This window comes from Ctenopharyngodon idella, chromosome 1 (genome assembly GCF_019924925.1).
Source record: "Ctenopharyngodon idella isolate HZGC_01 chromosome 1, HZGC01, whole genome shotgun sequence".
Lineage (NCBI taxonomy): Eukaryota > Metazoa > Chordata > Actinopteri > Cypriniformes > Xenocyprididae > Ctenopharyngodon > Ctenopharyngodon idella.
Window position 1 is genome coordinate 15360627 of NC_067220.1, and position 24412 is coordinate 15385038.

Here is a 24412-nt window from a genome sequence, read left to right on the forward strand (position 1 = left end):
GGTCTTTTAGTATAATTATAAAAATGTCAATCTTCATGGTAAAGTCATGTTATATGTCTTTTTGCAGTGAAATTGTTAGTGATTATTATAAAGTAAACTTTTATATTGTTATTAATGTTTCAAGATACACAATGACTAGACTGAAGCAACTTAGGTTTACTTTATTATCCAGACATTATTTTGTAAAAAAAAAAACGTTAAAATGTGAATAACAAATATGATTCATCAGGCTTTTGAGGAATGTTTATTTGTACATCTCTCAATCATCATTGTATGGCATTAGATTGTATGTTTTGCCTCCCACAATAAAAACTACAGTTTAAATCATAAAACTAAGCATTTAAATATCATCTTCCTAAGATATGTTGTTGGGAGATATGAAGTGACAACTGAAATTTTAAGCATTTTATGTTTATACAAAAATCTCATTCATTAATTTCATCTTAATTTTTGCCCATATAAATACAAATTGCATATATTTGCTCAATTTGGTCCTTTTAAATAAAACGGAGGTGTTTTTTCCCTTAAAAATAGTGATTCCTATATGTGCTATATATTCTCACCATATCATATGAGCCATAAGAGTATCAAATGTGATACTCAACAAAACATACATATGCAAACTTTTTTTTAAAATTTTAGGTTTAAAAATATATATATATTTGTCTAATGGTTCAATAAACCGCTTCATTTAAAAAATCTATTTTTTCCGACTATTATTTCATATGTCAGGCTTTGCAGGGTTCAATAAATGATTAACAATTTTTGTCTTATTTGCTCCTTTCTGTCTGTAAATTGTCTAGATCTGGACACTAAAGGGAAGATCTTGAGAGTTATAATCACAGTGGCAAAATTTATTGTGCTGGTTGGTTTGCTCTACATGTTTGTTTGCTCACTGGACATCCTCAGCTCAGCTTTCCAGCTTGTTGGAGGTAAACTCAACAGAAATACACAAAAATACAGTTTTCAATGGTTCTAAGATTGAGTGAAGAATGTTCTTTATTGCTGTATAGCCTAGGGTTCATACTGGTGATGCATTTAAATTCATGACAGTGCACTGGTTCTTTAAAGAGATCACCCAAAAATGAAAATTCTGACATAATTTACTTCCCCTCATGTCATTCCAAACCTTACTTTCTTCTGTGGGACTTAAAAGAAGATATGTTGGTAACCAAACAATTTGGTTCTCATTGACTTTCATTGTGTAGACAAAAAATACAATGGGGATCAATAGGAACCAAAACTGTTTGGTTAGAAACATTCTTCAAAATATCTTTCTTTATGTTCCACAGAAGAAAGAGTCATAAAGGTTTGGAACGACATGAGGGTGAGTAAATGATGACAGTATTTTCATTTTAGGGTGGACTATCCAATTAGCACCGAGAAAAAAAACAAAAAAAACAAAACAAAACAAAACACAATAAAGTTCTTAAAATATTTTCCTATGGGATCAGGCTAGAGTCAAACTTTTTTGTTTTAAATGGACCATTTTTAAAACTACAAACTTACTAAACTTGTTATGCGTAACAAGGATGTGTGTTTTCTCAGGGAAAACAGCAGGGGACATCTTCCAGGAGAATGAAGTGCTCTCAAACCCTTTGGCAGGCCTGGTAATTGGGATGCTGGTAACTCTCCTAGTCCAGAGCTCCAGCACCTCCTCATCTATTGTGGTCAGCATGGTCTCCTCTGGACGTGAGTATCAAAACAAAACTAATACTGATTATCAGAATGATTACGTGGCATAAACGATGAAGAATGTAAAAAATGTAATGCAAATTAAAGTTCATTGCAACTTCACATTTCACATTTTAAATGGTCCTTTCTCTTACATTTGAGTCTTGAGCATATTCTTGAAGCAAAATGTTTTGAAGCAAAACAGAATTGAATCAAATTGATCTGAATCAGGATTTCAGATTTGATGGATCACATTATTTAGTAAAGAATCATTTTCAGAGCAAAGGTTGATGCAAGTAAATCCCACTTTGAATAAATATAAACTACTTTTTAACAGTGCTGGAAGTCTCAACTGCTGTTCCTATTATTATGGGCACCAACATTGGCACATCAGTCACAAATACTGTTGTAGCCATGACACAAGTTGGCGACAGGAACAAGTTCCGCAGGTAAGAATAAGGCTTTAATATAAAGTTCATAATGTGTAGAGCTGCTTATAGCTGAACTGAAATTGTTTCATAATTGATGAACTTTACACAGTTATTGAACTGAACTGAATCAACACTGAACTGACCTCAGCTGAATAACAACACTATGTTGTCTTTATAGAGTTTGGGCTCTTTGTCACTGTCTGTCACCTTTGGCTTGTTTAGTTAGGGTTTAAAAGACACTAAATATTAATACTGATAGTAATACTGATTAGTAATACTAATACTGATTAGTAATACTAATAGTACTGATTTGACTCCACTTATACTATTGGATAGAGAACAAACTATTGGATAGAGAACAAACAACTTGAACTGAATTGAGCTGGATGATGACACTATTGTCTTCTGCAGAGCTGCTTTATAGCTGAATCAACTTAGTCTCATAATTGACTAATTTTACATTGACACTGTTATTGAAATCAACTGAACTGACTTGTGCTGAATAATAACAACTATTATCTTCTGTAGAGCTGCAAATAGCTGAATTAAACTCATTTCTGATGAACGTTACACAGTTTTGGAACTGAACTAAATCAACACTGAATTGACTTGAGATCAATAATGATACTAGACACGAATTTGTCTCATATATTTGATTAAGTTTCCATCATTGATTCTGTTTATTACTGTGAAGCTGCTTTGAAACAATCTACAGTATTGTATAAAGTGCTATATAAATAAAGGTGACTTGACTTGTTGTATCATGTCTGAACAGAATATTATGAAGCTGGAATGGATTTCAATTTTTAAGAGAGAAATTCAGGAATAGTTCATCCAAAAATGAAAATTCTGGCATCATTGATTTGAGTGATTAAACAATGACAGAATTGCCAGAAGGACATTAATGATGTTTAATTGAGATATGACCCTTTTCTGTGTCCAGGGCGTTTGCGGGAGCCACAGTGCATGATTTCTTTAACTGGCTTTCTGTCCTGGTGCTATTGCCACTGGAAATTGCTTCAGGTTACCTGGTGAGGCTCACAGGCCTCATAGTGACTTCATTTAATATCCAGAGTGGAGAAAATGCACCAGCCCTTCTGAATGTTATCACTGACCCGCTCACCCTCTCTATCATTGAGGTATGTATATGAGTGTGTGTGTGTTTGTGTGAGTGTGTGTGTGTGCGTGTGTGTCGGTATGTTGAAAGAAGTTAACATTAATAAAAGGACAAAAATAGAATGAATTACATCACGCACACACGCCCTTCTGTACAGTACAAAGTTACAAGGGTTGTTATTCACAAAGAGAGAGAGAGATACTCATCTTAAATACTTAGGAGATTAGGAGCATAATAATAATTAATATGTTAAATTTCATTTTCAGCTGGATGCGTCTGTGATAAGCGGCATTGCCACTGGAGACCCTGAAGCCAGAAACAAATCTCTCATCAAGGTCTGGTGCCAGACAGCCTCAAACACGGTAAATTTTCTAAACGATGCAATGTGCCACATGGAAGAAAAAATGCCACTATATTTAGCCAAAGTACTGGAGTTTTCTGATTTTTCTGATAATTGATGTTATGTTTTTTTTCTAGACCCTTCAGAACGTGACAGCAACAAATTGCAGTGACTATTATTGTTGGGAATTGAAAAATGTTACAGAAATTATAAACATTAAAAAATGTGAGTTTAAAATTGATCCCCATTTTCATTGATTTTGAGCAATAATTATGACTAAAGACAAACCACTGCACTATACAGAAACAATCAGACACTCTCACTCATCTGTTGTCTCTCTCTGTTCAAACAGGCAATCACATCTTTGTAAACACAAGCCTTTCTGACATGGCGGTGGGTCTGATTCTTCTGGCTTGTTCTCTGCTCGCCCTGTGCACTTGCCTCATTTTGATTGTGAAACTGCTCAACTCGATGCTCAAGGGCCAGGTTGCTGTTGTCATAAAGAAGATAATGAACACTGGTCAGCATCCTTGAGATACATTAGAGCCAGAGAGCAGATTTAGAAGTTAACTCCTGTTAAAATAAAAAAATAAATAAATAAAAAAAGAATCAACTGATATTATTCTGACCGTTATTCATTTTTTGTATGCACAGATTTTCCATTTCCATTTGCATGGCTGACTGGATACATTGCAATTCTGGTTGGAGCTGGAATGACCTTTATTGTCCAGAGCAGTTCTGTCTTTACCTCGGCTATAACTCCTCTTGTTGGTCAGTACAACCATATATCTATTCATAGTCTTTTATTAAGGTATTATGATCCATTTTGTCAGTGACGCAATGTTGTTCAAAGTTTGGCATTATTTACTTACCCATACCTGATTGAATCAGACCAATTTGTGAACAAATCATTCAAATTTGTTTTGTAAACCAGATCACCTGATTCAATGAAAAGATTTGGGAGAATGATTCATTCATGTTAAAGTCCCCCCTGAAATCAAAATTTAAGTTTTTTAGCTTTTAGTGTGAATATGTTAGCTTTAAGGTTATGAATAAGCTGGTGTGTTCCAAAACAATGACAAAATTCGCATTTAGGAGATATAAGCGTTCAAAACTTACAGTCTCTCACTTCCGCTAAAATGGATCACTGATTTTCATGACATCACATCGCACTTCAGTTTCTCGTCAAATCTTCTGTCCAATAAAATGCTCTCTAGAATCTGAAGTCCCGCCTCCTGCTACACTCTTACAGACGCTGAAGCCTCGGCTGAAATTGGTCACTTGCTCACACATTTACTAGTTTCTACATGGTGAATGGCACATATGCACTATATAGAGAATAGGGAACGATTCAGACAGTGCAAATATGCTTTCCTTTGACGCGAATGAAGTCCGTTTTCGCGTTAGTGTCACATGAACCGCCGCAACGCGAGCAGTCTGCTCTGGTCCAGAGACACGAGAGCACAGAGCGGATCATATGCGTGAGTCGGCACAGACCACAAAAGGTATCGGACCCATTTGAATTCTGCACAGAATGCTGTATATTAAAGCGATATAAATGACATTATGAGGAGAAACGGTTAGAGATTAGAAGGAAACAGAGGTTTTACCGAGTCTAACGGCTCTGGCCGAGCTGTAACATAAACAAAACGCTATTGGCTATTTTAAAAAAGGGGCAGGGCTGTTCGATATATCGCCCTGTATTTTACTATTTAACAACCCAAACTTTTAAAGCATAGCAGATGGAAGTTGATGTGTGTGTAAAGTGACACTTGTGTTCTTTTTGATCTCAGGTATTGGTGTTATAAAAATTGAAAGGGTATATCCTCTTTCTCTGGGATCCAATATTGGAACAACTACCACTGCAATATTAGCCGCTATGGCTAGTCCAGGGGACACACTTGGAAATTCATTACAGGTTAGCATGACATGCAAATATATTCAAGCATAATCACAATCACTCATACACCCACACAGCAAAATCCCCAGAGTTAAATCAACTCTGCTCAGAGAACATATGGTCCCTCTCTACATAGAGTTAAAATAACACTGAAGCAGAGTTAAAGTTAATGAGATAATGTGCTGTTTGTGGAGTTGTTTAATCAGATCCTGAGAGATTTAATGTCTTTTATCTTCATTTGAGTTCATCTTAGGCTGTGGCTGGAAGTCAGTTGTAGTTCTTGTGTTTCTCTTCAGTGATTCTGCTTGTTAACAGCAGGTGTTCATCACTAATGCACAATCATCACTTAATTAATCACTTAATTATCTCATTAACTTTAACTCTGCTTCAGTGTTACTTTAACACTATATAGAGAGGGACCATATCTGAGCAGAGTTGATTTAACTCTGGGAATTTTGCTGTGCAGTCCATAACTTAATGGTGTAACTCTTCTCTCCATTAGATCGCCTTGGTTCATCTCTTCTTCAACCTCTCCGGGATTTTGCTGTGGTACCCAATCCCTTTCACACGTCTCCCCATTCGAATGGCAAAGGCTCTTGGTCAACTAACAGCCGAGTACCGTTGGTTTTCGGGCTTTTACATCATCTTCTGCTTCTTCGCTTTACCTCTTTTCGTCTTCGGCCTTTCTTTGGCTGGTTGGCAGGTCCTTGTGGGGGTTCTTGTTCCCATAGTGTCTGTTCTGATCTTCGCTATCATTGTTAATATTCTACAGAAGCACAAACCTCAGTGGCTTCCTTCTGCTCTCCGGTCTTGGAACTTCCTCCCTCTTTGGGCCCACTCTCTTGAACCATGGGATAGAGTGGTTTCCATAATGGCCGCTCGCTGCTGCTGTTGCTGCAAGTGCTGCAATGTTACGGAAGAAGATGAAGAGAAGGGAAAACATGAAAATATGGATCATGGAATAGAGATGTATGATAATCCAACAATGACTGATGAGATCGAGAAGGCCAAGAAAACATCAGACAGTTGTGAAATCCTCAAGGCAACCTCTTTATAGAGATTAACAGAACATTATAGGGTTATTACTAAACATATCCAACTCAAACTGGATTAGTTTTGTTAATACTTGAAGTTGACAGTAAGTTATATCAGTGGACTTAGCAGAAAGAATAAAGAGAAAACCAGTGTATTTAATTTCACCATTTATTTTTAAAGTCTTAAATTTATATTCAACATTTTTATACAAAGATTCTATTTTGTACAGGACATTGTAAATGTTATTGTTAAATATACAATCTTATGTTACACACTGTGAAATTTTGTGATTGTTCTTTTACCTGTGTCAACATGAAATACATACATTTATTTTTAATACCTTTAGTTGGAAATAAATGCCAGCTATCACACAAACAAGTCTAATGTAAAAATCTGTTTTAAATCAGAGTGTTCTGTGCATTATTCTCCATTTTACTGTTTTCCTTTTATTTATTTAACATGGGCCTTTATATACTGTAAAATATTGCCATGATTTTAGAATATTAAACTGTAATTTCTTGCAGTAAATTACTGTATTCATAATTTTAATAGTGTTACAAAACACAACTGGTTGCACTGTGATACATGGAGAAAGTAAGATTGACTTTTATGTCTGATCATAATGTATTTAGTACTGTGCAGTACAAATATTTTGCTGTATAGTACAGAAATAATATAATTTTTATAAACAAGGAGGAATTAGTGTTGTTATTGTTGACAGAGGTAATCGTTGTGATTCTACTGGACAATGTCTTTGTCATTTCTTGCTCTTGTTCACTGTGAAGTCAATGTATTTTGTAATTTAATTGTGATTGTAGAACTATTGTAAAGAAATACTGTGAAAGTGTGACAACTAGAAGTAAGGAATATACTGCAAACCACACTAATATATATATATATATGTATACAGTATCTCACAGAAGTGAGCGCACCCCTCATATTTTTGTAAATATTTTATTATATCTTTTCATGTGACAACACTGAAGAAATGACACTTTGCTACAATGTAAAGTAGTGAGTGTACAGCTTGTATAACAGTGTAAATTTGCTGTCCCCTCAAAATAACTCAACACACAGCCATTAATGTCTAATGTCTTTTTTTTAAATCATTATAATTGTCCACCCCCTTACAACTGTATGGATTGCCTGTATTGGTCAAATGTGATTGTTTTGTGCCCAGGCATTCATGATCAGTGTTGGGGAAAGTTACTTTTTTTTTTTAAGTAATGCATTACAATATTTCGTTACTAAAAAAGTAACTAATTGCATTACTTAGTTACTTTTAATGGTAAAGTAATGCGTTACATTACTGTTGCGTTACTTTTTCTCATCTGAGCTGGGCTTGCTTGTTTGTTTTCTAATAACAACAACAAAAAAAAAGTTATTCTATTTTTGGAAAATGTAAAGGCTCTTTCACACCATAAGTGAAATGAATAATCCTAAGACTGAAGGAAATGCAAATTCACGCCTGTACAGTAGAGAGGGCAGCTCAGACAAGACAGTTCAGCACACTTCAGCAATTAAAACAAAAAAAGTAAATCTAAAGTAATTTTTGTGTATATTAGTATGGTTGAATTGGATCATTGAAAGTCAGCAGCAAAGACATTTGTTAATAAAGTGAGATTAAATAAAGTATATTTGTGTTATTTAACATATTTAATTAGTGCAGGTTTGCATAATATTCTGAGTTTGCATTTCATTGTTTTTATTCATTTTGAGGAACACTGAATCTGTTTTCGTGCAAGTGAGATGAGTAACTGCCTGCTCACATTTAGTCTAGAAATACAATAACCGTCATGTTTACACAGCGCACACAAATCCTCTGCACTTACTCATGATTTCTCTTGACATGCATGGGAACAGGAGAGCTGTCAGTCAATAAATGGGAAAACAAGTAACTTGCATTACTTATTTGAAAAAGTAACTCAGATATTTTCTTGTAAATTTAAAAGTAATGCATTACTTTAGTTACTTGGAAAAAGTCTTCTGATTATGTAACTCGTGTCACTTGTAATGCGTTACCCCCAACACTGTTTATGATAGTAAAACTTTACAGTGCAGTAGTAACTGGGCACAGATTTTGGGCTATATTTCATCAGTGAGCAGGGAGCAAGTTGAATCAATTAAAGTTGAATCTAGGTTGATCAATTAAAACTGATCAGATGTGATTTTCTGGGTCCATAAAAGAAATATCATCCTTTTTTTTTTAACCTCAGCAAGTCACATCGTCTTTGTCACCCCTCATTTGCTGATTTGTGCAATATAACATTCCCCTCGATATTATCTCTTCCTCTACCATAGTTAATGATTCTTCTTCTCAGAGCCTCATTATCAGTTGCATCTCCCCTGTTCTTGCACGTTATCGGACAAACTCATGATGCATCAGAATTTTTATGGCCAGTGGGTAGATTTGAGGCCATTAACTCAAGCTTTGTCTATTACCTGTTTCATCCTCTATCGACCTGTTTATGGCACACTTCTATTTAAAGACCTTCTTTATAAAGAAATGAAATTGTAGATGGTGAAGGAGGTTGTTAAAGTTGGGAATGAATTGATAATAACTGGAGTAAAGCAAAGTCAGAGAAAGATGCTATTAGGTGAGGGGGAACTGCTTTGCCCTTTTTGGCCATATCTTTATGGTTAGACATGTTATCCTAAAGTGAAGTCTATCAGCAATATTAGAGATTACCAAGTCCTATAAGAACCCTGCCGTGTCATTTGTGCTTTCCTCAATAATAAAAGATCACTAATGATTAAATATGATAACTTCTTGGAATTGACTCAACTCGTTTGAATTGACTGTTGAAAATCTTGCTTTCAACATAGATATTAATTCTTTTTATATAGTATTCTAAATATTATTTTATTTTATGTAGAATTAAAAAACAATCACATTTTATTTCAATCAATTTACTTTTAATGTACATATAACAGAATTAAACCTACATAAAAAAATAAAAAAATAAAAAAAATCAACCTACTGTTTAGCAAACAGAGCTAAACAATTGAACAAGTGTAGGGCCTCCCTGAGAGTAACCTGAGGTTAAAGCCTTTAAGGACAATTAGTAATATACAAAATTTCAATCTCAGCAATTCTTGTTGCTGCTTGTTCCCTTGTACGCCTTGGGAACCTTGAGTGACATCATGATATAATTAAGATAAAGAGAGAACTTGTTATTCCTTAATATCCTGTTGAATTTGAACTGCCGCCAACATTATACAATTACAGGATCAATAAAATGACATAAACCAGCATCTCTTAATACGTCTCAAACTATGGATATTTATCCAGTAACGTTTTATATATATATATTTGTATTGTGTTATATATATATATATATATATATATATATATATATATATATATATATATATATATATATATAACACAATACAAATACTAAAGCCAAAAATATGTATCAATGGAACTTTCATGAAGTAAAGTTTCACTAAAAGCCTTCCTTCCCCCGGAAAAAATAGTCCCTGACTGTGAACAGCAACAGAAGTTTCATTATTACGCCATTAGATGGCGGCAAAGACTTTCTTTATAAGTGTGTCAGTCAGTAGCGAAGACTTTTACATTGAAAAGAGTGAATTGTTGTGAACACGGAACAAGACGCAACTGACAAATGCTTTGACTAGCGCCGTCAGTCATGGGAAAACCCCTTAACTGTTAAAAGGACAGGATAATACATCGGACTTTTAAATGCAGGTAATAAACTCGCTCAATCAATCTCTTTCTCACAATACTCTTCTACATAATACAGTAAGCTTCAATGAACAATATCAATTGTGAACATACAGTTTACGTTGCTAAGAGTGGTTGCTAAGGGTGTTGTGTAGTGATACACAGAACCGTTGGGTGAAGCGGTCATAGCTATGTTTTATCGTGAATAAAACACAACTATTGACCAATCAGAATCAAGGACAGGAACTAACCATTTTATATATATATATGTCTATAAGTGTGGGTTTTGACCCAGGAACCTTAAATATATTATTAAAATGTTGAATGAAGTTTTCTAGTCCAAAGTTTATATTATCAAAGCTTCATTTTTATTGTGTAAAAATAACCTTACATCTTTGTAATCTTCAAAGTACCAGAAATTAGTTTTTTCACAGTTATAGTAAAATTTGTACAATTTAAAGATGCTACCTGTTCAGATCTAAAATACTGCTGAGATATATCACACTGAGTAATAAGATATTAGAAGGTAATAATAAGGTAAGCAGGTAATCTTAATGTTAAATGATCCAAGAGATCATGTTCCTATATAGTAAACTAGGACAATCTGTCCTTAAACCTTTGATCTTTTAGTGTAATTAGTAATTTTACAACTTGAGGGTTAAATGCCTACATAATGCTATTAAGGGGCAGTTCTCTGAATTGTATTGTTTAAATGACACATGGAGTACTGGTATCAGGTAGTGACATTGATATTTCCTTGATCGAATTTTGATCAAGTATATTTCTGTATTCAAATTGCTAGTAAATTTTGTATAAATGTGTATGTATGCCAACAAAATGTCAGATTTTCTTAAAATGTAATATCCACACAATTATGTAGCTTTAGTCATTAAAATGTGCCCAAAGACTTAATGAACTCTTGAACTCGTCACTCATATAATGAAGGACAAGATACATAATCCTTATCTAAGTAGTCATTTAGCGGCCACATTAGCATTTGCTTCTTACAAATCAAGCTGAGCCTTGTTCAGGGATCAGTGATGATCATGGCTGGCTTCTTGAGTAGATCAAACTAGCAACCTTCTGATTACAAACCATGCTATTGATAGCAAAAAAAATATTTTTAATATTTAGCTTCATTTTGTTGTTTTGAGTTTAAAAAGTGCCACTCAGTTAAAACTGAAGAGACACTATTTTATAAACAACAACAACAAAAACATCTCAGTTTCAAAATGAACCATGTATTTGTTAAGTAATAAATGGAGTTTAGTGAAAGGGGATTTTTTTTTTATTTAGTTCATTTTTGTGAGTGTGTATGTAATATTACAGACCAAAGCCACTTAAATATGAACCTACTTCTTTTATTGTGTGGTCTAGTATTGGGAATATTTTGTCCTGTTGTTCAAACTTTTTTTGTTATGTCTGTCTTTTCTCAGTCATCCACTTATGCTCGTTTTAACACTTGTAAGGCATAGCAGCATTTCCACAGTGAAGCAATACTGCCATCTGGTGATATGAAAAAAGTTTAGTGGGTATTACCGATCCATTGCATTTATCACACTACATATAATATGTAGGTTTGTAATTTATAAGTGCTTTCATAATGATTACTGAAACGTATGCAATTGAACTATTCTTAAAATATTCTATTCTTATTTTTAATAACAACATACTTTTTTAACTGCTCCACGTCAGATCAATATTTCATGGTGTCGGTGCCCCAGTCCCCGAGCTTCCTTCCTTCCAGAAATCTTTTTCTCACGGCCCGCGCTTAAAAGGTGCGGTCTGTCTTCCCATCGTGAGAACTTTCACACGCGTTTAGCTGGCAGCCGTCCGCAACTTACTCTCGCGATGACAAGGGACTCTCTCTCATACGCTCCCATAATAAGCGACGGGGAATTCTCGCGTGACTTCAGAACTTTCCCACGCCTGTAACACCCCCCACCCTTTCCTGCATGATTTCTCACAGTGCCCCTCCCCCTCGTCTAAATGCAGTCTGTTGCAATGTGGTGCGGAGCGGGGGAAATCTCGCGATTGTTGGCGTTATTAGAGAGAGTTGGTGAAGATGGCGCCTGTTGTGACAGGGTAAGCAGCGAAATTATTAACGGACGGGGCATGGAAAAGTCACAGCTAAAATAAGTTTTGCCTGTTTAGTCAAGATAACTTGCTTTGGTATATTTCTCTACACCACTGGCTGTGTGTTTCTGTGCTGGTTCCCCGTTTCGGCGTACTTTTGTGTGATTTTTGAGGTTTTCAACGATGGTCTCTTTTATTCAGTTAGCCGCTTAGCTTTTAGTTAGCTGATAGATTTTCAGCAGTTTTCCATAAACACTGAATGCTACGGAGAGCTAATCTTTAAATGTAAATACAGTAAGGTTGTATTGACTGCGTGTTTTGAAACTTTGACACACTTTAAGCTTAAAAATACATGTATAAAAATTGAGCCAACTTGTGAGTTGGTGTGCAAGAGAGGGGGAGAGAGAGAGCAGGTTAGCAGATGTTAGCCAGCCAAGTTAGCCAGTCTAGTGAGTCCATAACAGAGCCTGGGAGCTTTCAGGGGGATTCAATATGTTTCTTTGTTTCATGTCAGACTTTTCATTTAAACTACCTTTAGCTTAAAAGTGTGTATTTGTAGTATCCCTTTACTAAAATGTAAAATGCTTGTGTTTCTTTTAACTTTTACTTTTATTTTGTCTCTCAAAACCTAGTGAGCTGTCTAGACAGCAGAGTATGGCATCTTATGCACGTTTAAACTTGTTTATCCTGCCAAAAAATTCTGTCTATTTAGTCAGATCACTAGGCTGTTGCAGCATTATTGTTATTATTTGGTAGAGTAAATAATAAGTGATGTTTGAATTGTGTCTTCACTGTGTTGTATATTTGCTTTGTAGGAAGTTTGGGGAGCTCCCTCAGCCAAAGCGTTTAACAAGGTAAGTTCACTGTGAAGTCCATGTGTAAAGTTTATCAAATGCATATTAGGAAATTACAGCTTAAATAAACTTTCTATTTTATTGTGTGGTTTTGCAGAGAGGCGATGCGCAACTACTTGAAGGAGAGAGGAGATCAGACAGTCCTCATACTGCATGCAAAAGTCGCACAGAAATCGTACGGCAATGAAAAAAGGTGAGTAATAAGTTGTAGATGTAAATATATAATTAGCTGATGTGTGTTTTAGACTGTAAAGTAAGTAAACATGAAGGTTAATACACATTCGTGGTCTTGTTGTGAGTGATTAATCAGTGCCCATTATTCTAGTGAAAAAATGTTTAGTCTTTGTTATTCGTTCATCAAAATGCTCCTCTTTTCACCTGATATCATTAAGACGTCACAGTCACTGTTTACACCTGGCATTAACATGAATTTAAATAAAAATAATGAAGTGCACGGATAGATTATTTATAGTAAATACTGCAATATTCCATAAAAAATAATTTTGATTTCATGGTGACTTTATATAGAGATGTTAATGGGGTTGTAAAGATTGCTGTTTACAGTCCAGTCAAGTCCTGAAAAACTTTTTAATTTTCTTGTTAAATTTCTTGTTGACTGTAAATTAAGTCAGGTCTAGTTAATGCATAACGTCTGCAAATTACATGTAAATGAAAGTAGGGAGAGTTATGTAAAATCAGATTTCTTATACAAACATCAAAGTGAATTGTTCCTTGATCAGTTCAAATTCTCTTGGACTCTGTTAGATTCTTCTGTCCTCCACCATGTGTGTACCTAATGGGTTGTGGCTGGAAGAAAAAGAAGGAGCAGATGGAGAAAGAGGGCTGCTCGGAGCAAGAGTCTCAGCCTTGTGCCTTTATCGGCATTGGAAACAGTGAACAAGAAATGCAGCAGCTCAACTTGGAGGGCAAGGTGCTTTATGGATTTTATTACGGCAACGCATATATTGTAACTGCTCTTTAACCTCATCTTGTCGTCATTATTCTTGTGCTTTGCTTCTGCAGAATTTTTGCACAGCAAAAACATTATACATTTCTGACTCGGACAAACGTAAGCACTTCATGCTGTCGGTGAAAATGTTCTACGGGAATAGTGCGGATATCGGTGTCTTCCTCAGCAAACGAATCAAGGTCATCTCCAAACCTTCCAAAAAGAAGCAGTCACTGAAGAATGCAGACCGTGAGTTAAAAGAATTTCTCACTTATGTTGCTAAATGAGATGATTTGCCCATATTTTTTGCTCAGCTCATTTATTTATTTATTTATTTTTTTAATGTCTCTTAGTGTGCATAGCTTCTGGGACGAAGGTGGCTCTCTTTAACCGCTTGCGGTCTCAGACTGTCAGTACGCGGTACCTTCATGTGGAAGGGGGAAACTTCCATGCTAGTTCACAACAGTGGGGAGCCTTCTATATTCATCTATGTGAGTCATTCACCACAAGTGTCTATTAAACACAATATGTGACCCTGGACCATAAAAACAGTCATAAGTCACACGGGTACATAGGAATAGCCAACAATACATTGTATGGGTCAAAATGATCAATTTTTCTTTTATGCCAAAAAAGTTTTGTGGTACAGGGTCATATATACTAGGGGTGGGTATCTTTTGGTACCTCATGATTCGATTCAAATTGATTCTTGAGGTCATGATTTGATTAAAAATCGTTCCTTGATTTGATTTGATTCAATATGCATAGATTTGATTCTATTTTATAGGTTTGTTTTACTTTTCCTATTTGAATACAGTAGACAGTTTAATAGGTCTTTAAGAAAAAAAATCCCACTGGATTAAGTGTGAACCTTAATTTATTTTGGTTTTTCTTCCCATTTTAGTCAACCCAGTATTATAAAACAAATGCCATTTAAGCTGACTGCAATCATTACACACATGACTGGCAGTCTTCTGTAATAATAATGCAAAATAATTTTTTTTATATTAAAAACAAGAACAAAGATGCACATTACAAACAGTAGGATATATACAATAGAAAAAGTATACAAATTAAATATACAAATTAAATAAAAGTTTTTCAGGTACAATAGCCTAGGTTTATTTAATTCTTCAGAAATTGAATAATCACATGTAAAAATAAAACACTTTAGAGTCTTCACTGTATGAATTAAATATAAATTGATTCATATTAAAGATACAAAATGATTCAGTCAAAAGCAGTGTTTTTTTTTTTTTTTTTTTTTTTAAATGTGAATCGGTAGAAGATAGAATCGCCGTGTGAATCGATTTAATTTTTCCCCCACCCCTAGAATATACTATATTAAAAATGGTAGCAAGGCTTGACATTGAGTCTAGTTACAAAGTTCATTACATGTAACGAAAGAATCTGAAAGTATCTCTGTCTTTTAATTTTTTGAATCTGCAGTTTTTCTTGTTTTTTTAAATTATGAATTGGTAATAATGTGTAATTTTTAATTTCAGTGGATGATGATGAATCAGAGGGAGAAGAGTTTACAGTCAGAGACGGTTACATCCATTACGGTCAGACGGTGAAGCTGGTGTGCTCCGTGACAGGCATGGCTCTACCCCGACTGGTAAGCTATTATCCACTAACGTTCATCATGATCATAATTAAAAGGGCTGGGCTAAGAAAGTGTGTCCTGTTCAATCAGGGAATGATGATGTGTAGTTGTGTCACTCTGAATTGACGTCATGTATTTTCTTTGTCCAAATATGTTTGTGTAATGCTTGGTACATTGCAAGTATTTTTCGAAAGTGTAATGTTGCATGTTTGTGTGTAGATTATTCGTAAAGTGGACAAGCAGACAGCGCTAATGGATGCAGACGATCCTGTGTCCCAACTACATAAATGTGCCTTCTACCTTAAAGATACAGAGAGGATGTACCTCTGCCTGTCACAGGAGAGGATAATTCAGTTCCAGGTCAGTCTGTTTATGAGATGAATACAGTTTTAGAATCTTTAACTCAATCTATTTAGACTTGCTTTTTTTTTTTTTTTTGCCACAGATGTAAAATAATGCACTGTAATTGATGAAAACATGACATCTCTGTTAGAATTGCAATGAAAATAAAACTCCCTCTTCTTCAAATTAGTCTTTAAATTCTCATCTTAATCATTCTGAGGCTCTATAATCTTTTTTTAATGGTAAATAATTAAAATGTTTTTCTCTTAACACTGAACTACTCTCAGGCAACACCCTGTCCCAAAGAAACAAACAAAGAAATGATCAACGATGGGGCGTCATGGACAATCATCAGCACAGACAAAGCAGAGTACACTTTCTATGAGGGCATGGGCCCTGTACCCTCACCTGTCACACCCGTGCCCGTTGTTGAGAGTTTACAGGTAATGCACGCAGTCACACTCAAGGCTTTAAAGGTGCTGTGAGCAATTTCAGACATTTTTCTAATATCAACACACAACGTCAATGGCTACATTACAAATGTTTTATATTAAAAGAGCATGGCAAATCTGCCATGTTGTCTGTAAGAAAGTAACCTTGAATCCTGAATGTTGTAGCTGAATGGAGGAGGAGATGTTGCCATGCTGGAACTGACAGGACAGAACTTCACACCTAACCTCAGAGTCTGGTTCGGAGATGTGGAGGCAGACACTATGTACAGGTGAAACCAACACAACAGTGCTGCACAGTTCAGCAAATAGCAAAATATTTACAGTTAAAGGGTTAGTTCACCCAAAAATGAAAATTCTGTCATTAATTACTCACCCTCATGTCGTTCCACACCTGTAAGACCTTTGTACGGAACACAAATTAAGATATTTTTTGATGAAATCCAAGAGCTCTCCGACTCCTCCATAGACAGGAATTTTAATTACCATTGACAAGGAACAGAAAGGTACTAAAGATATCGTTAAAATTGCCCACATGACTGCAGTGGTTCAACCTTAATTTTAAGAAGTGATGAGAATACTTTTTGTGCACAAAAACAACAAAAATAACAACTTTATTCAACAATCTCTTCTCTTTTATGTCAATCTCCTATGCTGTTGACCTAGTAAACACAGTGCAGTGCTTCCAGGTTCTATGTCGGAACGCCGACTCAGTATTGGCCGGCGCTGTACATGTGAGCAGCACGACGAGCAGCCAATAATGAGTCTGCGTTCTGATGTAGAACCCGGAAGCACTGCACTGTTTACACTACGTCAGCTGCGTCTTACGGGTTTGGAATGACATGAGGGTGAGTAATTAATGACGCAATTTTCATTTTTGGGTGAACTAACCCTTTAAATCAGGGCTGCCATAAATGGATTGGATTAATGTTGTCCTTGAGGTATAATAGGAGGATTAGTATTATGCACACAATCTTTTTTTTTTTTCTGGTTTTTATTGGTATTTTGGTTACACAAAAGTAACTTGTATTTAAAACGTAAACTCTTGTAGCTTCTCTTTGGGCTGCCCTGTTACAGGAAGGAAAGAATAAAGGCCACAATCTTCAAATCAAAATCCAAGAATGAACTTGTGTGACGTCATTTTGAACAAAATCTGGCCAAAACAAAGTTTGATTGGTGTTTATTTCAGGAGTTCGAAACAGCTTGCCAAAGTGAACTTTCCGGAAAGGTTTACTCTGGCTTATAAACGCCTTCGAACAACCATTGGTCTGTGGCGATTACGTGATAAGTAGGTGTGTTCTGAGGCTCTGCTGCCTTTGGTATAGAAATCTTTTCTGGTTCGAAATCTGTTTAATATGTAAGATGTCCGCCAGGGGCAGTGTCAGGATGTTCACTAACAGTATACCGCTGCTCACGTATTTCGATCTTCTTTTTTCCCTAAACAAAAAATGAAAACTGAGAGTGTATCAGAGCCTTAAGAACATATTTAATATATACAGTCAAACCAAAATGTATTCAGACACCTTGAACATTTCATTCATTAATACAGTTGATTCACTATAGTTTAAAAATTAATCTTAATTATGTCAGATAACACTTAAGCAAAACATGGTCAGGTCAAAGTGTCTGAATAATTTTTGGTTCCAAATTATCAATTTTAGTGGTAGTCCACTGTATGAAGAATTTTTTGGTATAATATGTCAGTTTATTTTGCTATCCTCACTTACATAAATGAACTAGTGTCCTGCACCCACTAGTAAAAATATATCAAAAATGTCTGAATGATTTTTGGTTTGACTGTAAGTTTTACCAGTATCAGCACAATAGTTTTGTTTATTGCCTTTCTTTAAACACATTATTGTATAAGCAAAATCTAATATCGTTTTGACCTCTTAATCCATAAGTATTGATATACTGACACATAAACCAATTTCAATACATCTGTTTATATTGAATAAAAAATATACTTAACATATAAACTGGCACTGAATCTGTTTTGCTGATAAGCAGTATTAAGTCCTCATTGAATGTGTGCTGCAGCCTGTTTAAGTAAAAGAATCTCAGATATATATTATTTTGAGATGGACATACGGTATAACATTTTTTTTTGTGCAGGTCTTAAAGTCTTAAATTTGATTTTAAAAACTTTGCAGATACCCTGTGATGTATATCTCCCTTTGTTTTCCTTTGAGACTGCGTAATGTATATTGCCAGAAAAAGCGTTGCAATTATATTGAGAATATTTAGTACATAATTGTCAGTAATTCATACGTACACATCCCATTTCCTGCAGGTGTGGCGAAAGTGTGCTCTGTGTGGTTCCTGACATCTCTGCGTTCCGTGAGGGGTGGCGTTGGGTTCGGCAGCCAGTGCAGGTTCCTGTGACTTTGGTCCGTAATGACGGCATCATCTACTCCACGGCTTTGACATTTACCTACACGCCGGAGCCGGGACCGCGCCCTCACTGCAGCGCTGCTGGAGCCATACTGCGGGCCAACAGCAACTCCTCCACCTCTCCATCTTCATCCTCCTCATCCTCCAGCCTACTGCTGCAGTCAGCTGTTGACAGCCAGGCGGGATATGCTGCAGCAGGGAGCGTGTCTTCATCTTCCTCTTCCTCGGCTATGTCTGTCTCCTAACCTGGGAATCTTGGTTCGCGTTTGCGTGTGCGAGTAAGTGAACCTTTGTGAGAAATGGTGATTCGTCAGTTCGTAGACTTCCTGCATAGATTCATGGGATACCGATCACAAAAATGGATAATGGTGCCACAGAGAGAGAAGCAAAAGAGAGACAAGACTTCACACAAAGACTGGACAGAACAAATGAAGGCATCTCCTTTCTCTCTCTTTGTTGCGGTTCTTTTTCAATCTGTTTCCTCATGTCAGAGGAAGTGTCAACAGAAGTGATGTTTGCCGTGGATCAAGATGCCACAGGATCAATGCATTAGCCTTACACGAAAACAAAAAACAATCAGTCAAAAAAGAAAGAAAAAAAACACCTCTTCAAAACAAAGCCTTTTCTAAGTAATGGCTTTGCGAGATGATGTTTTCTACTAAAGGGCTTAATGCACTGTTTCGCCAGGCTTGGAAGAAAAGTTATCATAGTAATATAGTTTTTACGGACCAAGGAATATTATTATTATTATTATTATTATTATTATTATTTTTATTGATATATAATTTTATAAGCTTTAGCTAAGGTACATTTTTCACCTTTTTAAGTTTTATAACATATAGTAAACTTTTGTTACCAAATAGTTTTGTATATTTCTTGTGAGCGTTTGGGCTCAGAAGGAAGAGGTTCATGCGTTTTGAAAGCCTGAACTCATAGCTGCCTTTACTCCTCTTGGCAAATGCCTTAAATCTTCTGGAGTTTCACCAGACCCATGTCTCTTTTGTAATAATAATTTTGTCATGTATATTAGTCCCATTCTTTTTAATTTTTTCTCCACTAAACCGAGGTGTAATATTGATGCCATTTTTGCGTATTTGGGAGAAGGTGACTCTTCTGCTTCTTTAAACTTTTCTCATATGAAGTCTTTAACACAAAAGCTTTAACTGACTTTGCTGGTAGGCCTTACGTGCCATATCGTACTCATCAGATACACATAGCCATTGATCTGGCCCTTTTTCATTGGCTATAGATGTTTAAACTGCCAACATAAAAACATCCCACACCAAATGGATTACCTTTAGTTGGACATAAGCGCACAAAATTCATCTGTTGCTTTTTTTGGGGGTCAACGATTTTTAGTTAATTGGTTTATTCAAATCCTGTGGTAGGGAAGGGACTGTACCAGTCTCATTTGCATATCATTCATGCTTTCGGTGTCATGATTATTGTTAGTATCATACTAAAATCAGTGTGTAGGAAAATTGCTGCTTTGTTGTCATGTGGTTAAACCATATAGAGAAGGGAGTTTGGGGAAGTACAGTTACAAGTAGCCCTGACTGTTTTTGTCTAGGAATGAAAAGTTTGGAGTCTCTCAGTGCTTCTAGATACCAACCAATTAGTGGTTTGCCTGACTGACTAGTTGAATAATTGGTCTTATAGAAGCCTTTTAATTGGGCTGGTTTCTCGTTCACCGTACCCTGATCAGACATTTTACTTAAGAGTTTACATAAGGTGTGCTCTTGTTTTTGAAAACGGCTAGATGGAGCATAACTGGAACAAATTGCTTTTAATATATGTAGTTAACCACTTTTCAACTAAATGTGGCATCTTAAAAACACTCATACTGGGATGCTCAAATGGATTGTCACACCAATAAATCTTTTTTTTTTTTTTTTTTTGTTCCGAACCAGGGATTTAATTTGTTACAATGTTGCATTTTTTTTTTTTTTTTTTTTTTTTCTTGGTTCGGTTCGCTTTCACAAAGCAACATTTCAAAGCGTACCAAAATGTGTTTTTGCAAATTACACGCGAGTAAAACTGTCCTCGTGTTGGTCAAAGTTTCTCAGCGTCATCCATCAAGATAATTGACAAGTTCGCTCCATGAGCTTATTGCGGCTTTATTTGTTACTGTCGAGACACGCCAACGATACGAATGTAGCCACCATTCCAGCTGTTAAATACTACATTTGTAGCAATGCTGCGGTAAATTCAAATGCACTCTCTCTGGATCTCCCAGTGCTGTCTAGTAGGCTAACTGTCGAGATGCATGCAAACACTATACAAATGTTATAATGCAACTAGAGCGGGACAGCATTCTCGCACGGAGAAGCGTAATTACACACAACATTTTAAGATGAAGAGGCGCTCTTTGGTTTTTAACTGCAGTAACTAATGTGCTCACTCACAGAAACAAACACTGCTGCATATTATATAACACATTTCCCGTTATGAATTGTGATATCATTTGGTTCGTTGGGTCGGATTGCTTTCACATCTCAAGTGAAAACCTCCGCAGAGTTCATCTGCAATCGGGCCAAGACCACCTCATTCAGGCGGTCTCGAAGCGATTGTTTTGGTGCGGATCCGAGCACGATCGCCGTATTCACGCATGCCTAAACGAACCGAACCAAGGGAGAAAACGCACCAGGTTCCAAAACAAACGCTCAGGTGTGAAAGCACCCTTAAATGTGTATGGTTGTACTAAAAATCTAGATAAACTAGTTAACTTCACTAATTGACTAGTTTGTCTTTGGACCCATTGGTGTCAAGCTGAATGGAAATAACAGTAAAAAGCACTTATCGCATTGCTGCGTGAAGATGTTTGGTTTGTAGGGTACAGGAAACGGAATATTATCTTACCTTTAATATGTTTTGATTTATGAAACTGCAGAAGTGACCCGGCCTTAATGTACATAAAAATGACCCCTATTAAATTGACAATGCCACATGTAATTTTTTCTTTCTTTTGTTTAAAATGTTTAGTACCAAATGTTCACTTCTGTAATAGCTGTAGTCTAAAGCAAACTAAAAATGAGGCCTTAAACCACTACTGCTTAATTACAGGATCTGATGACAAGATATTACACTACAAATTATGCTTTTTTTGTAAAAAGGGCATGATTGTTTTTTTTTTTGTTAATACCTTTTTCAAGTCACAGAGAAAGTCATCTCAAGTCTGCTTTCTGTGCATCTTTTGTTTCTTATTTTGTTGTCCTGTTTAAATATTTCCCCCCACCCAACTCTATATGCATCGTTTGATCAGAGAGAAAGAGACACTCATGAAATAGTGTGCTCTGGAATTTGCTTTCAATTGGCATGGACTGTATTTTGTTACTGTTTGGGATTTATATAGGAACAGAAGTAGTAGTTCCTCAATGGTTTTGGTTCTTTTAATTTATCAGTTTCTTCCATGGCTAATATTAATATATGAGTTTGTCTAAATATTATATTGATCATTTTATATAATTTTTTTTATTGTATAATGGTATTAAATTATATTAATGGTTATGTTAAAATTTCTAAATTTCTTCCATGATTGAGGGAAAATTACTATGAAAAGTCTTTTGTATGTCACTTCTTTTTAATTTTTAAATAACTTTTTACATTTCTTTTTAAACTGTCAGGCCTTGTTTCCCAAAGAAACTATCTTTGGGAGAAATAAAAGCCAAAACCCAGTAATTCTTGCAAAGCCATTAACTTGTATCTATTGTGAGCTATTTCATTCAATTCCTCAATCAGGGAAGAATATTAAACCATATCACGTGGAAGTGCCGTAATGGAAACTGCCAAATCTAAAGGTCAAATTGTGAAGGTAACACAACCTTTCCATGTATGTTTTCAGTGTTATTTTTTTGTCTTGTATCCCGTTTGTCTTCCAGAGTGTTCGAATCAGAGGATCTGAATGGTTAATTTCAAGACTAACCATGTTGAGTTTCATTATTACTATCACATAAGTTAGTTAGTTTGCCTGTCACATGTGCCACTGTGCTTACATTGAGCAGAAACTAGTGTATTAGATCACTGTTATCTTTGTCGGTTTTGTCTGTAGAAAAAAAAAGGTGTGAATTGGTGTCTGTTTTCTCAACCGTTTCAACGGATTGTTTTACATTTTGGAAGTTACCAGCCTTTGCCAAATGGCTACCAGCCATTCTGGTTTTGAGTGCATGCTCTCTAGCAGATTTGAACTGTATTGGTGCTGTCTAACTCCTAAAGGGCCAGTGTATCTATTGCTTTTGGAATGGATCACTAAACACTGTAATAGATTCAAAAAGTGTCAAGTTGTTCATTTATTTTTGTCTTTACGGTGCTAAATTGAGTACATAATACAAAACCATCAAGGAGGTGTGATATGGAGATTTGCAATACTGTTCTATGACCACTGTGTTCTTGAAGGGATGGTTCAGCCAAAAACAAAAAATCTGACAATGTTTCCTCACCCTCAAGCCATTCCAAATGTGTTTTAAAGAGTGTTTTGGCTGTTTTAGTCAAAGCAATGAAAGTCAGATATTTGGGGTTACCCCGTTGGGAGTAAATGCAGTTATTTTGCATTTTTAATCTGGTTTTGAGTACAAATCTTTCATCAAACACCCTGATCAAAGTGAGGTAGTCATGTCAGATGCTTAACTGACTATGTTGCTTCATGTATACATACAATTTTCATTTGTACGGTATAAATAACCTCGTACTACAAAGTGTTTCCTACAACAGTGGTTCCTAGCCCTGGTCCTGGAGTACCCCAGTTTAGATGTCTCCCTAATCAAACACAACCGATGCAACTCATCAGCTTGTTATTAAAGATTCCAAGGCTAAGCACTCTTAAGCACTTCCCCCTCGAGGGAATCCCTGCCGCCATTTTGAAGTGCGTTCAACTTCAATGGACGGTGGACAAGGAAAGTTTATTTGGACAGACCCTCGACCCCTCAATTTTGACTAAGGGAGCGAGTCTATGAGTCTGGAGTGCACTTTAGACAGATCTATAGATGAAATTGACGAAAAATGAATAAGCTTCATGCTGATCACAAATGTGATGTTTATCTAAAGTCTTTTTTGCTTATTGGTTAAATTGGATCATCAAAGGTCAGCAGCAAAGGCATTGGTTAATAAAGTGAGATTAAATACATAAAGTTTAATTTAATATATTTAATTATTGCAAGTATTGTGCAATATTCTGAGATTGCATTTCACTGTTTTTATTCATTTTGAGGAATACTGACTGTTTTTGTGCGAGATAAATGCATGTTCACATTTAATCTAGACCTACAATAACCATCATGTCTACACAGCGCACACAACACCTCTGCACTTAAAATTCCTCTCAACATGGGGACAGGAGAGCTGTCAGTCAATACATGGGAAAACAAAGTAACTTGCGTTACTTATTTGAAAAAGTATCTTAGATATTTTGTTGTAAATTTAAAAGTAATGCATTACTAGTTACTTGAAAAAAGTAATCTGATTACATAACTCAAGTTACTTGTAATGCGTTACCCCCAACACAACGAGATATCCAAAATGTGTAGTGTTGGGGGTACCCAAGGACCAGGGTTAGGGAACCACT

The 24412-nt window shown here is 35.7% G+C and overlaps 2 protein-coding genes and 1 long non-coding RNA gene across 6 annotated transcripts in view; 2 read left to right on the forward strand and 1 right to left on the reverse strand.

The window, feature by feature from the left end:
• Positions 1–8487, forward strand: part of slc34a2a (solute carrier family 34 member 2a) — a 10517-nt gene extending 2030 nt beyond the window's left edge. Inside the window, exons 4-13 of the mRNA XM_051905812.1 lie at positions 804–932; positions 1549–1692; positions 2012–2123; positions 3049–3244; positions 3489–3584; positions 3700–3787; positions 3915–4082; positions 4217–4333; positions 5356–5480; positions 5965–8487. Coding sequence (XP_051761772.1) covers positions 804–932; positions 1549–1692; positions 2012–2123; positions 3049–3244; positions 3489–3584; positions 3700–3787; positions 3915–4082; positions 4217–4333; positions 5356–5480; positions 5965–6519 — 1730 coding nt within the window. The 3' untranslated portion in view covers positions 6520–8487. The remainder of the gene's footprint in view (positions 1–803; positions 933–1548; positions 1693–2011; positions 2124–3048; positions 3245–3488; positions 3585–3699; positions 3788–3914; positions 4083–4216; positions 4334–5355; positions 5481–5964) is intronic.
• LOC127518913 (uncharacterized) overlaps positions 1–12015 on the reverse strand; it is a 12365-nt gene extending 350 nt beyond the window's left edge. Inside the window, exons 1-3 of the long non-coding RNA XR_007931686.1 lie at positions 11859–12015; positions 6245–6365; positions 1510–1686 (exon numbers count right to left, since the gene is read on the reverse strand). This is a non-coding gene — a long non-coding RNA (uncharacterized LOC127518913). The remainder of the gene's footprint in view (positions 1–1509; positions 1687–6244; positions 6366–11858) is intronic.
• A 128-nt stretch (positions 12016–12143) lies between these two features.
• rbpja (recombination signal binding protein for immunoglobulin kappa J region a) lies at positions 12144–23125 on the forward strand. 4 transcript variants are annotated; one of them, XM_051905819.1, is made up of 11 exons: positions 12144–12270; positions 13077–13115; positions 13213–13308; positions 13881–14046; positions 14139–14313; positions 14418–14555; positions 15570–15682; positions 15890–16030; positions 16300–16455; positions 16630–16733; positions 18755–23125. In XM_051905819.1, exons 1-11 carry the CDS (start codon positions 12251–12253, stop codon positions 19098–19100), a joined length of 1494 nt encoding a protein of 497 aa, XP_051761779.1. In that variant the 5' UTR covers positions 12144–12250; the 3' UTR covers positions 19101–23125. The 4 variants fall into 4 exon arrangements, with proteins under 4 accessions (XP_051761779.1, XP_051761798.1, XP_051761808.1 ...); XM_051905838.1 differs by having other exon boundaries at positions 12270–12357; XM_051905848.1 differs by lacking the exon at positions 12144–12270 and adding an exon at positions 12347–12434.
• Positions 23126–24412: the final 1287 nt, after the last annotated feature.

What these genes read in the sequence shown, in the direction of transcription:
- rbpja (XM_051905819.1), top strand. Translation starts at nt 12,251, where the DNA reads ATGGCGCCTGTTGTGACAGG. An exon ending in AGCCTTCTATATTCATCTAT is followed by an intron (nt 14,556 to 15,569) that starts GTGAGTCATTCA and finishes TTTTAATTTCAG; the next exon opens with TGGATGATGATGAATCAGAG. An exon ending in GAGGCAGACACTATGTACAG is followed by an intron (nt 16,734 to 18,754) that starts GTGAAACCAACA and finishes CATTTCCTGCAG; the next exon opens with GTGTGGCGAAAGTGTGCTCT.